This window comes from Rhizophagus irregularis, chromosome 14 (assembly GCF_026210795.1).
Source record: "Rhizophagus irregularis chromosome 14, complete sequence".
Lineage (NCBI taxonomy): Eukaryota > Fungi > Glomeromycota > Glomeromycetes > Glomerales > Glomeraceae > Rhizophagus > Rhizophagus irregularis.
In genome coordinates, this window is record NC_089442.1 from 4,698,431 (window position 1) to 4,710,745 (window position 12,315).

Sequence of the window (12,315 nt, forward strand, 5' to 3'; positions counted from 1 at the left end):
TTTAAAATAATAATTAATAATAATTACCGGTTTGTAACCAGAATTCATCGTTCATATCAGCAAAACACGCTCTATCGAAACTATTTGGGCTTATAATAGGAATGTCGTCATCATTATTATTTATTATCCTACCGGAGGTTTTCATAACCTCGTTTGAGGGCATTCCATTTTGTTTGGCATTGCCTGGGTGTCGCTGCAAATCCCGTTGCAACGAACACCCTATTTGCTATTATTGTCCATGCATTTACATGATGACGGTTTGCAATTCTTTCGAATTGCTGATGTAAGTTTCTCCGCTCCGCGATTAATTGCCTAGCTGCGTTAATCGTCCATTGGAATACTGGTGGTGGCGATGGGACAAAAGGTACTAATGCTGCCATTTTTTATTTTTATGATTTTTTCGTAACTTGAAATTTGAAAATTAAATACAATTTGAAAATTAAAATACAATTTGGTTTTGAATTGCGAAAAAAAAATTCAAATTTCATAATATTTATAATAATTTTAAAATTCGTTATAATGTTTAAAACATGAACTGACGAACATAATAACATTCTACATAATTAAAGTATTTGTAACAAAATAAACACAGTTTTGATTCTAATGTAATAAATTTAATTAACGCAGTTCTAAATTTTTTTTTGTAACGCAGTTCTTAAAATTTATTGATCTAATGTAATAAATTTAATTAACGAAGTCCTTAAAACTTATTGATTCTAATATAATATGCTTATCCTTATTCCTTAATTAAATTGCACTATTTTTAAAATATAATATGCTTATCCTTATTCCTTAATTAAATTGACTATTTTTAAAATATAATATGCTTATCCTTATTCCTTAATTAAATTGCAATGTTTTAAAATATAATATAAAATTACAATTGCCTGCATTGCCTGCATAATTATATGTTAACTGGACTTTGATCGCGAATATTTTGCCCTGCATAATTACATCATTTATTTCCTAAATAGTATCATTATTTAAATCACATGATATTAGAATTAATTCTCATTGGATTAACTATTGTAATTATTTCTCATTATTATTATTCCTCATTATCATCATAATTATCGTCATTATTATCACCGGCATCTATACCTAATACATCATCTATATCATAATCATAGTCACCTTCTCCGGGTCTCTTGTTATTACCACTATCATCAACTTCATCATCTTCCGCATTATTTTCATCTGAATCATCCAATATATCTCTTGGAATATCGCCGATTTCACTAGTAATTGAATCATGCGATAAATTAACAAATTGATCAATCCATAGACTTTCGATTACTACACGGCAATTGTCTTCGGGTATTGTTTCGCCGCTTGTAGTTAATCTCTGAGTAGAAGCTTGCTCCTCATTATATTCCTCATCGTAAATTAAATCTCTGCAAAAAGCACTGCAATACGTATATTGATCTCATCATCACTAAGACGAGTATTCTTTTTTTGATCAATTCCATAAAATCCAAGTTCAGTTTTTGAATTGGATTTCCAATACAAAATTAATTTGCACATGGATTCTAGTTTATCCACATTAAGATTTAAGCGACGTTTATGAAATAGCCATCCTAAAGTCGAAAATCCACGTTCGCAAGTTGCTGAGTTAGGACATATTGCAAATAGATAACTTGCAATTCTTGGCAGGACATCTGGTTCTGGTTCGGTATTAATATATTTCCACCAATTCACAGGATTATCTTTAGCAAAACCGATATCTAGGTCAAATGGCTCTTGCTCATTAATATATTTCTGTATTTGATCACATAAAGTTTCAGCTTCGTAACGGTCGAAACCTAAATTTTTCCCGATTGAAGCTGCACATTTGATAATTCTCATGAGGGCGCATTTTTTAAGTGGCGCGTTTCTAAATCTGGGATCCATAAAAAAACAAGTAATATACTTATCATCATCGAATTCATCAAATCTTTCATTTATTACTTTGATACAATGACTTCGGAATGCAAGATTTAATGATTTGGGTAACTTTTTTAATGTAGCTGCAAGTCTTGCCAAGCTCAGGAAACAATCTGCAAGTGTAGCTCTTCTCGATTCTAATGAAAGTACCGCTTTTCTTAGAGGATCCAGAACAAACCCAAGAACTCGTAAATTTGAAAAAAAATTTCTCGATTGAATAATCGGTTTTATTTTATCATTTGTTAGCACTTTATCGTGATCGCTGGCCATTTCTTCTAGTGCTGATTCCAAATTTATTACTGAATTTACGGATTCACTAGCAGTAGTCCAGCGTGTCTTGCAATATAATTTTAATCCTCCTCCACTAATTCCTTTTTCTTTAATTATTTGAGCAAGTTTTGCATTAGCCTGATGAGAACTTCTAAAAAAGGTTGTCAAAATATTAACACGTTTTAATAAACGTTCCCCAAACTTCTCCTTGACGATGTCGCATGCAATTAAATTGATAGAATGTGCAACGCATCGCACATTCTCAATCTTTGGATGATTCTCATGTATAATTTTTCGTGCATTACGAACATTGGCCGCATTATCAGAAACTACAGCATATATTCGATCTTCTCCAATACCTTCTATAACCTTTTCAATTACCGTAACTAGATATTCTGCAGTGTGCGAATTTTCAGACAAATCAGAAAGTTGATAAAGATATTCTTTACGCGACAGAGTCATTACAATGAAGTTCCAAATTGAACGATGTGTACCAGACGTCCAACCATCAAAGGCTAAATTATAAATTAATATTATATAGTAAGTAAGATTAAATAAAAATGACGTATGATAGCCTATTTAATTTAACAAACCTAACGTTAAATTCGTTTCCTTTTTAAGCTCAGAATTAACTTTGAAGTTCACTTGAGCTAATTCACGTTCAAGTAGTTGATTTACTAATACTTCCCTTGTTGGTGTATTGTACCCGGCATTAAGCTCTTTTATAAAATTGATGAAAAAGGGATGTTCCACTACTCTAAACGCAATTCCGCACGCAATAAAAAATTTAACTAATGCACGATTAATTCGTGTACATCTTTGTTCGTTAAGCTCTGTTGAATCATGGTAATCATCCATGTTACTTTGACTCAGAGTATTTTCTTTTTTGGATGACTTGGACTTATCTTGCCGTTCCATTACTTTAGTCGTATACCTTAACGAACTGCTGCTGGCGCATCTGGACAATGGTTTGAAAGATGCTCTTCGAGCTTTGAAACTTCACCGCGTGACCATGTATTCTTACAGTACTTGCAGGAGGCGGCAAATTTGCCAGAACCAACAGCTTCTCCTTTATTAATATCTTCCCAAATGCTATTAGGTGGGTGACCTCCTCTATTTTTCATTTTAATGGGTGAATCTTCTATGTGATCAGTCATTTGAAACAGTTTATTATTAATATTATTATTAAGAAAACGGAAGAAAGTAAAAGAAACTTTAGTTCAGTGTTAAAGGAGATGACGGAATTGGGTTTATTAAATGCATGTTACGCATTTTCCTTTAATGAATATAAGCCCCTTAAAAAAAAACTGTAAAAACGTGTAATATCGTAATATTAATATGGGAGTTAGAAATGAAAATTCTAACACTAGATAAAAGCTTAAAAGAACTAAGACGACGGTAAAATATTGAAGTTTAATCTTTTATCTGTAGATTATTTGATCATCTAAATTATATTATTAATTGGTGTAACTTGGCGTAACTATATGCAAATCTTATGATCAAGCTATGCGAACTACGGGAGAAACCTATTATAGAGGTTTCGGCATGTTTCGGCAGTTTCGCAATTTTGACAGGTTTCGCAGTTTCGGCGTTTCGGCATTTCGGCATTATATAAGTTATGCTTCACCTTTCAGCATTGTAAACATGGTTTTCGGCAAAGCAACCTTATATATATTATTATATAATAATACATATTATAACAAAGACTATTTCTATTTGTACACTAGTGTGCGAAACACGGATCACGTGTTTATCATACTTTTCCGGTGATCTACATAAAAATATCCTTTTATGGAATTTTGTGTAACGAATTTTCATTTTACTGAGAATCAAAATTGCCTTTTTTGGGTTGTGTAACGTTACTTCAGTATCCAAAAATGGAAATTCAGGTAAATTTTGGCTGGAATTATAAATTTGGCCGAAATTATAGGGCGTGACATATAATATGTGACAAATAAGGTTTTTCTTACTGAAAAAATTCTAAGTCCCTAGAATAAATAGTAAAAATGGAAAACTAGAAAGGTGTGACATGGGTGACAAATTAAGATCACGTGACCCGTGTTTCGCACACTAGTGTATTTTAAGAAATTTTCTATAACAAAATATCATTATAATAGATAGTACTTAAATTTTAAAAAATAGATTTTAATTTAAAAGGGCAGTTTTATATAATATTAATAATTAAATATAAGATATTTTATGACTAAAATAAATTTTTAGATTGTTAAACTTAATTTTAAAAATAGGAAAAATTTATTTAATACCCTCCATTATTTTACTGCAGTCTCATTTATACCATATGATAATCATATGATAAAATATATTTTAATTTTTTATGTATGTGATATATATAAAATCATAACCTTTTAATTCTAAACTAATCTTAAGTTTCATATTTAACACAATTATTAAATAATTTTAAAATTTTAATAGGTTTTTTATTGCTTTATTATTGTAAATATATATTAAATTACTATAAATCCTAACTTTCTAACCCTAAACTAACTCTAACTAAAGTTTCATATCCAATACAATTATTAAACAACTTTAAAATTTTAATAGGTTTTTATTGCTTATTATCAAAATATATATTAAATTACTTTCTAATTTTATAATCCTAAACTAACCTTAAGCCTTGCATTCAATACAATTATTACTTAATACAATTATTAAACAACTTTAAATTTTAGTATATAAGAATATATAAATCTTTTATTTACTTCTTATATGTTTTTGTACTATATATATATTCCTTTTTATTAGCATTTTCTTTACCTGAAATATTATTACTGCTTTTTCAAAGATTTCTATAATTAACATTTAAAGGCTGAGAAAGATTAATATATCAAGAGTATTCTGTTTTCTTTGATTCTTTATTTCTAATCATTATTTAATCAAATAATCAATACATTTTAATCTAATATTACTATCATTGTTTTTTCTAACTCCTTTTTTTTCAATAGAAAATCTGTTAAACTATTCAAATTCAATACAATAATAAATAACTATTTCAAAATTTGGAATCTTCATTTCTTTAGCTAAGGTAGAACATGACTAAAGGTATGAAATATCTTTACTATATTGAATTAAATTAGTGCCTTCAATATCAAATAGAGCTGTATATAAAAAATATAAAAAATGTAATTAATTTTTGTTATATGGATTAGTATAATAAAAGTAAAATACTTATGTAAAAAAGCTATTTGATTAAAAGGTAGCTATATATTATTTAATGATAAACTTATTATAATTGATGGATAATTTAATATATTATTAAACAAATATATTTTATATGTGATCTTATTAAAACTTTTAAAAAAGGGCTTTTATATTATAATTTAAAAAAAGAAAAAAAGAAAAGTTAAAAAAAAGTTTTATGAAAAAAATTTTAAATCAATATAATAATAATATAAATGTAATAAATTACAAGATCAGGTAACTCATGATAGATTTTACATAAATAATATATATATTTTTTCTTAAAATTAATATTTATTTAACACATTTTTTAAAATTCTGTATAAATCATCTAAAAAAAAATCAGATTATCAAATTATTAGATAATTCATATAAAAGTAATAGAATTCTAAAAAGTATTATAATATACTTATGGGCTGAAGGTTAAGATTCACTATAGTAAAGGATTCACTATAGCGAAGGTGAACTGTATTAAGAATTATTATTTATATAGAAAATCTGTACCCGAGCTTTTTTTTATTATAGCAAATTATTCACTATATAAAAATTCACTATAGCGAGAGTGAACTGTAAATTTAATATTTTTTTTTTTGCAATGCATTTAGCAGTTTATTAAATAAATTATTAAAGTTAATAATTATATAAAATAAAATAAAAACTTAAACTATAATCTAATATTATTAATGATCAAATCATCTGTCATGCTGAAAAACATTTCATATATGCACTATTAGGTAAAAATTTTGCTTAGAAAATAGGATTCATTTAAAATAACCCATTTTTAGCATAAAATACTTCTTTTTCTACACAAAGCAATTACAGAACCTACAATTTAATATTTTTAATTATAATTATATTTTTATTACAATTAATTTTCAATATAATAATGAAATAAATAATTAGACTAATTAGATTTTTATTATAAAAAATCATATTAATGCTAAAACTAATATAATAAAAAAATATAGTTTAATATATTAAAATATAAATATAAAATAAAAAAAAGTAAATATAAATCTCACTTTTATATATAATATTTAAATTTTATATTTATTTTAAAAAAAGGAAATTTTATATACTGATTATTTAATTTTCGACTAGAATTACTAATACTTTACATGATTTAACAAAAAAAAAACCCCTTAAAAAAAAAGTTTTGTCAAATAAAAAATAACATTTAAAATTATCTTTAATGTTTTAAACTTGTAGAGTAAAGAAAAATACATATAATAAATATTTTTTAAAAAGTTTGTATATCAGTCGTTGGAAATGTCACAAAAAAAGCAGGCAAATTTTTTTTATTAAGGTCGGTAAAAAAAAAATTGTGGCGCAGTATCACCTTTAAAAGTATAGCATATATATATATAATTAAAGTTGGGCAAAATTAGTTAGATCAGCGTAAATTTGCCGATCAAAAATTCATAATTCCGGCCAAATTTTTTGTAATGCTGGTCAAATTTATAATGCCGGCCTAAATTTTACGAAAATTAAAAAATAAAGGTATAACGTAACACTACATTTATATAATATGATGCCTAAACTTAAATAACAAAAGTTAAACATATTGACCTCTAATATAATTTTATTAAAGAAGTTTTCATATAGCATTTATTACTTCACTTGGATCTATCCTTGAAGGTGGCTTACTTTTTATTATTAAAAGTAACGAAAAGTTGAAGAAACTTTAGAATTTATTAAACGCGGTAAGAAATTTAAACTCTAAACTAATACTAGTAAAAATATACATATTTTTTATAGTTAAAATTTGAAAAGCAACCTTTTTTTTAGATTTAACGTTTATTTAATAATAAACCCAGCAAATAATGAAGAACCTTTTAACGAATATGAGGAAATTTGATAAGTGATGAAGATTTTGTGGATAAAGACGAAGCTTTTTATGCTGAAAACGAAAATTTAGTGGATAACATTGAATTTTTTAATAATTATGAGGATTTAAGTAATGTAGAAAATAATAATAATGATGAATCTTTATTTGAATTAGATTTTAATACGCTCACGAAGGTTAAACAATTTACTCAACAAAATAATTCTGATGGAGAGGATGAAAATATAATAAGTGATACAGAAAGTAATTTTTCAGAATCAGAATCTGATGAAGAGCGTGATGAAATTATTGTTCAATTAAAAGATAAACAAGAATTAAGTCCATGTGTTATAATTGATGTATTTGAAGATAAAATTCAAAGATATAATTCTACAACAAATTTAAGGAAACTATGGCAGATGGTTGGTATGTGGCAAATTGATGAAGAAGAGATTAAGAAAAAGCATTTTTCAATTAAAGATTTGGGCATTTGTTATTCACACTTTATGTACGATCAAAATAAATTACATATATCAAATTTAAAGCAAACTAAAGATTATACAGAAAGTATTATTCACCATTGCCGTTGTTTATTTTGTAATAAAAATAAGTTTTTTTTTAGCCGTGGTAAAAATTGTATACAACATTCATATACAGTTATGGATAAAAATATTCAAGTTCCTTGCATAGGACAAAAAAAATGTGGTGCTTTGCAAGAATACCATTCTCTTGTAATTTCAACAGAATTAAGCAAATATGCACGATATATATGTATGACTTGCTATGAAAAAAAGGGTGGGCATGTTTACCAACGTGTTGGACGAGGTGTAAAAGAAGATCCAAACTGTGACAATATGTCACATCACGAAAATGACACTAAAGAAGCATTGGAAGCAATTGGACATTAGATTTTTAATATTGCAGCTTCTGAAAAAACAATGTGGCAAAAAAAAGTTTTAATACATTTAGTTTGTGCTATTACTCAACTTAATCAAGAAAAATCTGATAATTTATCAACAGATACAAAAACTGAAGTACCTTCTTTATTTATTATTCTAATTATCCTTGCCTTAATGAAATTTATTTATAATTCAGATAAAAAATTAAATCCTAAAGATCTCACGCCAAAAATTTTTTTTGAATTTGGAGAAGTATTAGCACATTCAACAATATTTGCAAAAAATGAATTAAAACTTCATAAAAAATCGCTTGAATCACCTATTTCTATAGAAGAGTATCGTGCATCATTTTCTTTATGTTTAGTACAATTCTATGATGGTCTTCTAAGAACTTTATATGAAACAAAAAAGAAAATTATAGATCGAAAAAAAAACATCGTGAACAACTACCAAAAGCTTTAAATTATGAAAACATTAATAAACAAATTACATTTTTTGTTTCAATAATTTTAAATATTGCGTTTAAAGAATGGAAAATTTGGTTACCTCAAACAATGGCGAGTCTTTATCGTAAACCAAAACTCTTATCTTCTTTGCAAGGAATTTTAAAAATAGTTAATATTACTAGTCATACTCAAAGACATGAACGTAATTTAGAAAAAATTCGCACTCTTTTAGTGGATCCAACCAGTCGAATTCTTCGTGAAGAGAATATTTGGAACTTAGGTATAATCGATAATATTGATTTTAAGGAAACTACGTTTGGCTATAAAAACATTTTTGATGCTATTAGGGGTAATTCACATACATGCTACATTACGCATGTTATTTCAATATCAATTACCTGAATCACCCAAAGTTCTAGAAGCGCAAGAAATAATTCAAGATCAGCAACAACTTTTTGGACAAAATTCTTTCTCACAAAAAACATTTCATACTTTCAATTTAATTTTTGAAAAACTACTTGCCTTTAGTGAAAATTTTACATACCATTCAGATTTTGATGAAAGTGATATACATAATCAAATTATGACATATTTTACAATTGGTTGTAATTTTGAGCTGCCAAATATTGTAATTCTTGATGCAAGAGATCCATCATCAAGTAATTCTGCTGTATATAAATGTTTAAAGATGTATGAAAATGAAATTAGTATTGGAAATAATGATTATATTAATGTTGCTGCAGATGAAGCAATATTTAGGCATGGCATTAGTTATTGTAAAGCAAATAATAAAACAAAAATGATACTTAGGCAATGGCACACGAGTAAAGATATGATGTCTATGCTAATAACAATATTCTCAGGTTATGGTATTTTTAATATAGCAGGAATATTAGGCGTTCAATTTTTGGATAAATTGGAAAAAGGTGTAGATTTTAGGGCTACTTCAAAAGTACTGGAATTAATTTGGGTTGCAGTTGGACTAGCAATTCATTTATATGCAAAAAAGAAAAAACAAACATTAGATGATATACTAGAAGAAAATAAACTTATAAAAATTTGGTACCTATATTTTCAGTGGGCTAGTTATTGGCGTGCACATTGGTTTGGAATCTGATGGGGTATCTTTGATCTACAGCATGAAAGTTTAAAAGCTTTTTCCCCATTATTCCCCATTGCTGGTAAATCAAACTATGCTAGATCCATAACACACCACATTTATTGTATTGAAAATGATTCTAAACTTCGTGCAATGCTTCGTATAGCACCATCCATTAATTTGATAAGTTCTGGCCATTTTTTTGCGTATGATGAAGCATTGAAAACATTTGGCATAAAATTTGTAAAACAGAATGTAACGAGAATTCCTACAGATTCAGAAGAATTAAAGTTAAAAATAAAAGCCACACAATTAGAGAAAGAATGAACAGATATGTTGATTTGTGATTACATTGGTGATTATGTTCAAAGTTCCAAGCTACATAATGTTCAATCTCGAAAGGAAAAGATTTGGGAGCTTGTACATCAGTTAGTTGATGCTTTTGAATTTGCAAATCCTCTTGAAAATCTAATATTTGAATTCTGTAATAATATAAATGATAAAGGAATTGATCAGTTAGTTGCTGCATATGAAATTGGAATTAATAGGTTACAAAAAATAGTAAATCAAGAGATTCTTTTGACAGAAAATTACACAACTGTTAGAAGAAGAGAAAGAAATATTACACGTGTTATGCTTGCCGATATTGCTAAAATGAAAAAAGAAAGAAAATTAGAGGAAAGGGAGGAAAGAGGGAAGGAAAAGAAAAATAAGAGAGGGAGGGGAAGAGGAAGAAGAAGGGGGAGTGGAAGAGGAAGAAAAAGGGAGAGTGGAGATGATGAAGAAGCGACCACATAAAATAATTCTTTAATTAAAACATTAAAAAAATTCTTTTTTTTGCAATAGATATATAATAGAATTTTAATTTATTTTGGAAATTACATGAAATTACATGATAATTAATATAAATATACAGTAATTAGGATTAATAAAAAAATTAAAAGGTAATTAAAATATTTTGATCGTTTTACAAAAAAAACAATTAGCTAACGGTAAAAAAGAACAGTCAAATTCCATTAAGAAAAAAAGCCCATTTACCTTTGTCTGTTAGTAAATACTATTCAGCTTACACAAAAAAAGATAAGTTTAGATCTACGCAAAAAATAATAACTTTTAATATATAATTAAAGCAATCTACATGAAGAAAAGTTGTTAACTTACAAGCTGCTAAATAAAGGGTGGCGTCAATCGTCTAATTATTTGATTGAGACGAAAAAAATTAATGATGTAATTTAAAAAAATGTTATACAGATTATAAAGGATCATAAACATGAATATTTACCAAAAAAAAGTATCTTTTATTTATCTTTTTACTGCATTTGACTTCGTAAAGCTTCTTATTATAGTAAAAAAATCAGGTTTTTACCTTTTACACATAAACCGTCTAAATAACCACATTTATGACCTTAAAAAATTTTTTTCCTCTCGTAAATTTACATATATCTTTATTGTTAAAAATATATTTTTCTATTTATCCCAATTTGGATCTTGAAAAACGCCCATTTTTAAGGTGTTTTTTTATAAAGGTTTAAAAAAAATTTTTTTTTATAAAAAAAAAATAATAACAATAAAAATTGATAGAACACATGATATTCTATCAACTTAATAATTTACATAAGTGTGATTGTTTGAAATTCAATGATTGGTTACAAAATGAAGAAGTGCGATCAATGTTACACAAAACTAATTAAATATAAAAATGATCTGCATGTGACATTTCCGATGACTGATATTAAGAACTTCTTTTTTTTATTATAAAATACAAAATTTAAAAACTGTAAAATTTAAATTATTTATTTAAAAATAATTTTATATTTTATAAAACTAATATTAAATTACTTTTTACTATATTATACTAATTAAGATATTTCTATTTAAGAATACTTTATTTTATAAAATCCAAATATTTTATTAAATATAAAAATTTTACTTTCAATTAATACTCTCTTTAATTCTAATAACTTAAGCTTAATTTTAGTAAAAATTATATTATATTTCTCTTATATAATATCCAGTATATTATATATACATACCACCCAAATTATTTTAAGCTGTTGTAATTATAAGTAAAATCCCAAATTCAATTATGGCATTCCAAATTATTTTGGTACTTTACATAGTAAATTATATATAAACTGAATAAATTACAGCATTCCAAATTATAATTATGACATCTCAAAATAATTTGGGCAGCATGTATAATATTACAAAATATCTTTGGATATTATTTAATATTTAAATCAGGTTTTTTATATAAGATTTAAGGTATCTTAATTAGTACAATATAGTATATTTTAAAAATATATTTTATAAAATTTTTATTATACTAAAATAATCTTAATATTTACTTTACTAGAAGTAAAGTTTAAAGTTTATTTATATCATATAATTTATATTGAAAAAATGTATTTGTAACAGCCTGTTACATATCTTATTTGTAACATCCTTTTTTTATTTTTTTTTAATAATAAATTTAATATGTGTTTCACAAATAAAATTTTTATATACAAAATTTAATTTGGAAAACTTTTACTTAATGTATTTAAGACAGTTTCATAGATAAAATTTTAAGTTATAAGCAGTTTCTTGAAATTTTTTAAAAAATTCTTTTGTTTTAGTTACACGACTGATCTTTTGTTTTTGTTTACATTACGC

At 25.9% G+C, this 12,315-nt stretch overlaps 3 protein-coding genes across 3 annotated transcripts; all 3 read left to right on the forward strand.

Annotated features, from left to right (window-relative positions):
- Nucleotides 1–7,214: 7,214 nt before the first annotated feature.
- OCT59_006699 (uncharacterized protein) lies at nucleotides 7,215–8,124 on the forward strand (the record flags this gene model as incomplete). Its single annotated transcript, XM_066141442.1, has 2 exons — nucleotides 7,215–7,252; nucleotides 7,350–8,124. 2 exons carry the CDS (start codon nucleotides 7,215–7,217, stop codon nucleotides 8,122–8,124), a joined length of 813 nt encoding a protein of 270 aa, XP_065998229.1.
- A 30-nt stretch (nucleotides 8,125–8,154) lies between these two features.
- OCT59_006700 (uncharacterized protein) lies at nucleotides 8,155–9,678 on the forward strand (the record flags this gene model as incomplete). The annotated part of the gene is made up of 3 exons (XM_066141443.1): nucleotides 8,155–8,494; nucleotides 8,644–8,841; nucleotides 8,909–9,678. The coding sequence occupies 3 exons, from the start codon at nucleotides 8,155–8,157 to the stop codon at nucleotides 9,676–9,678; spliced, it is 1,308 nt and encodes a 435-aa protein (XP_065998230.1).
- Nucleotides 9,679–9,993: 315 nt separating this feature from the next.
- OCT59_006701 (uncharacterized protein) lies at nucleotides 9,994–10,458 on the forward strand (the record flags this gene model as incomplete). The annotated part of the gene is made up of 1 exon (XM_025329148.1): nucleotides 9,994–10,458. One exon carries the CDS (start codon nucleotides 9,994–9,996, stop codon nucleotides 10,456–10,458), a length of 465 nt encoding a protein of 154 aa, XP_025177966.1.
- Nucleotides 10,459–12,315: the final 1,857 nt, after the last annotated feature.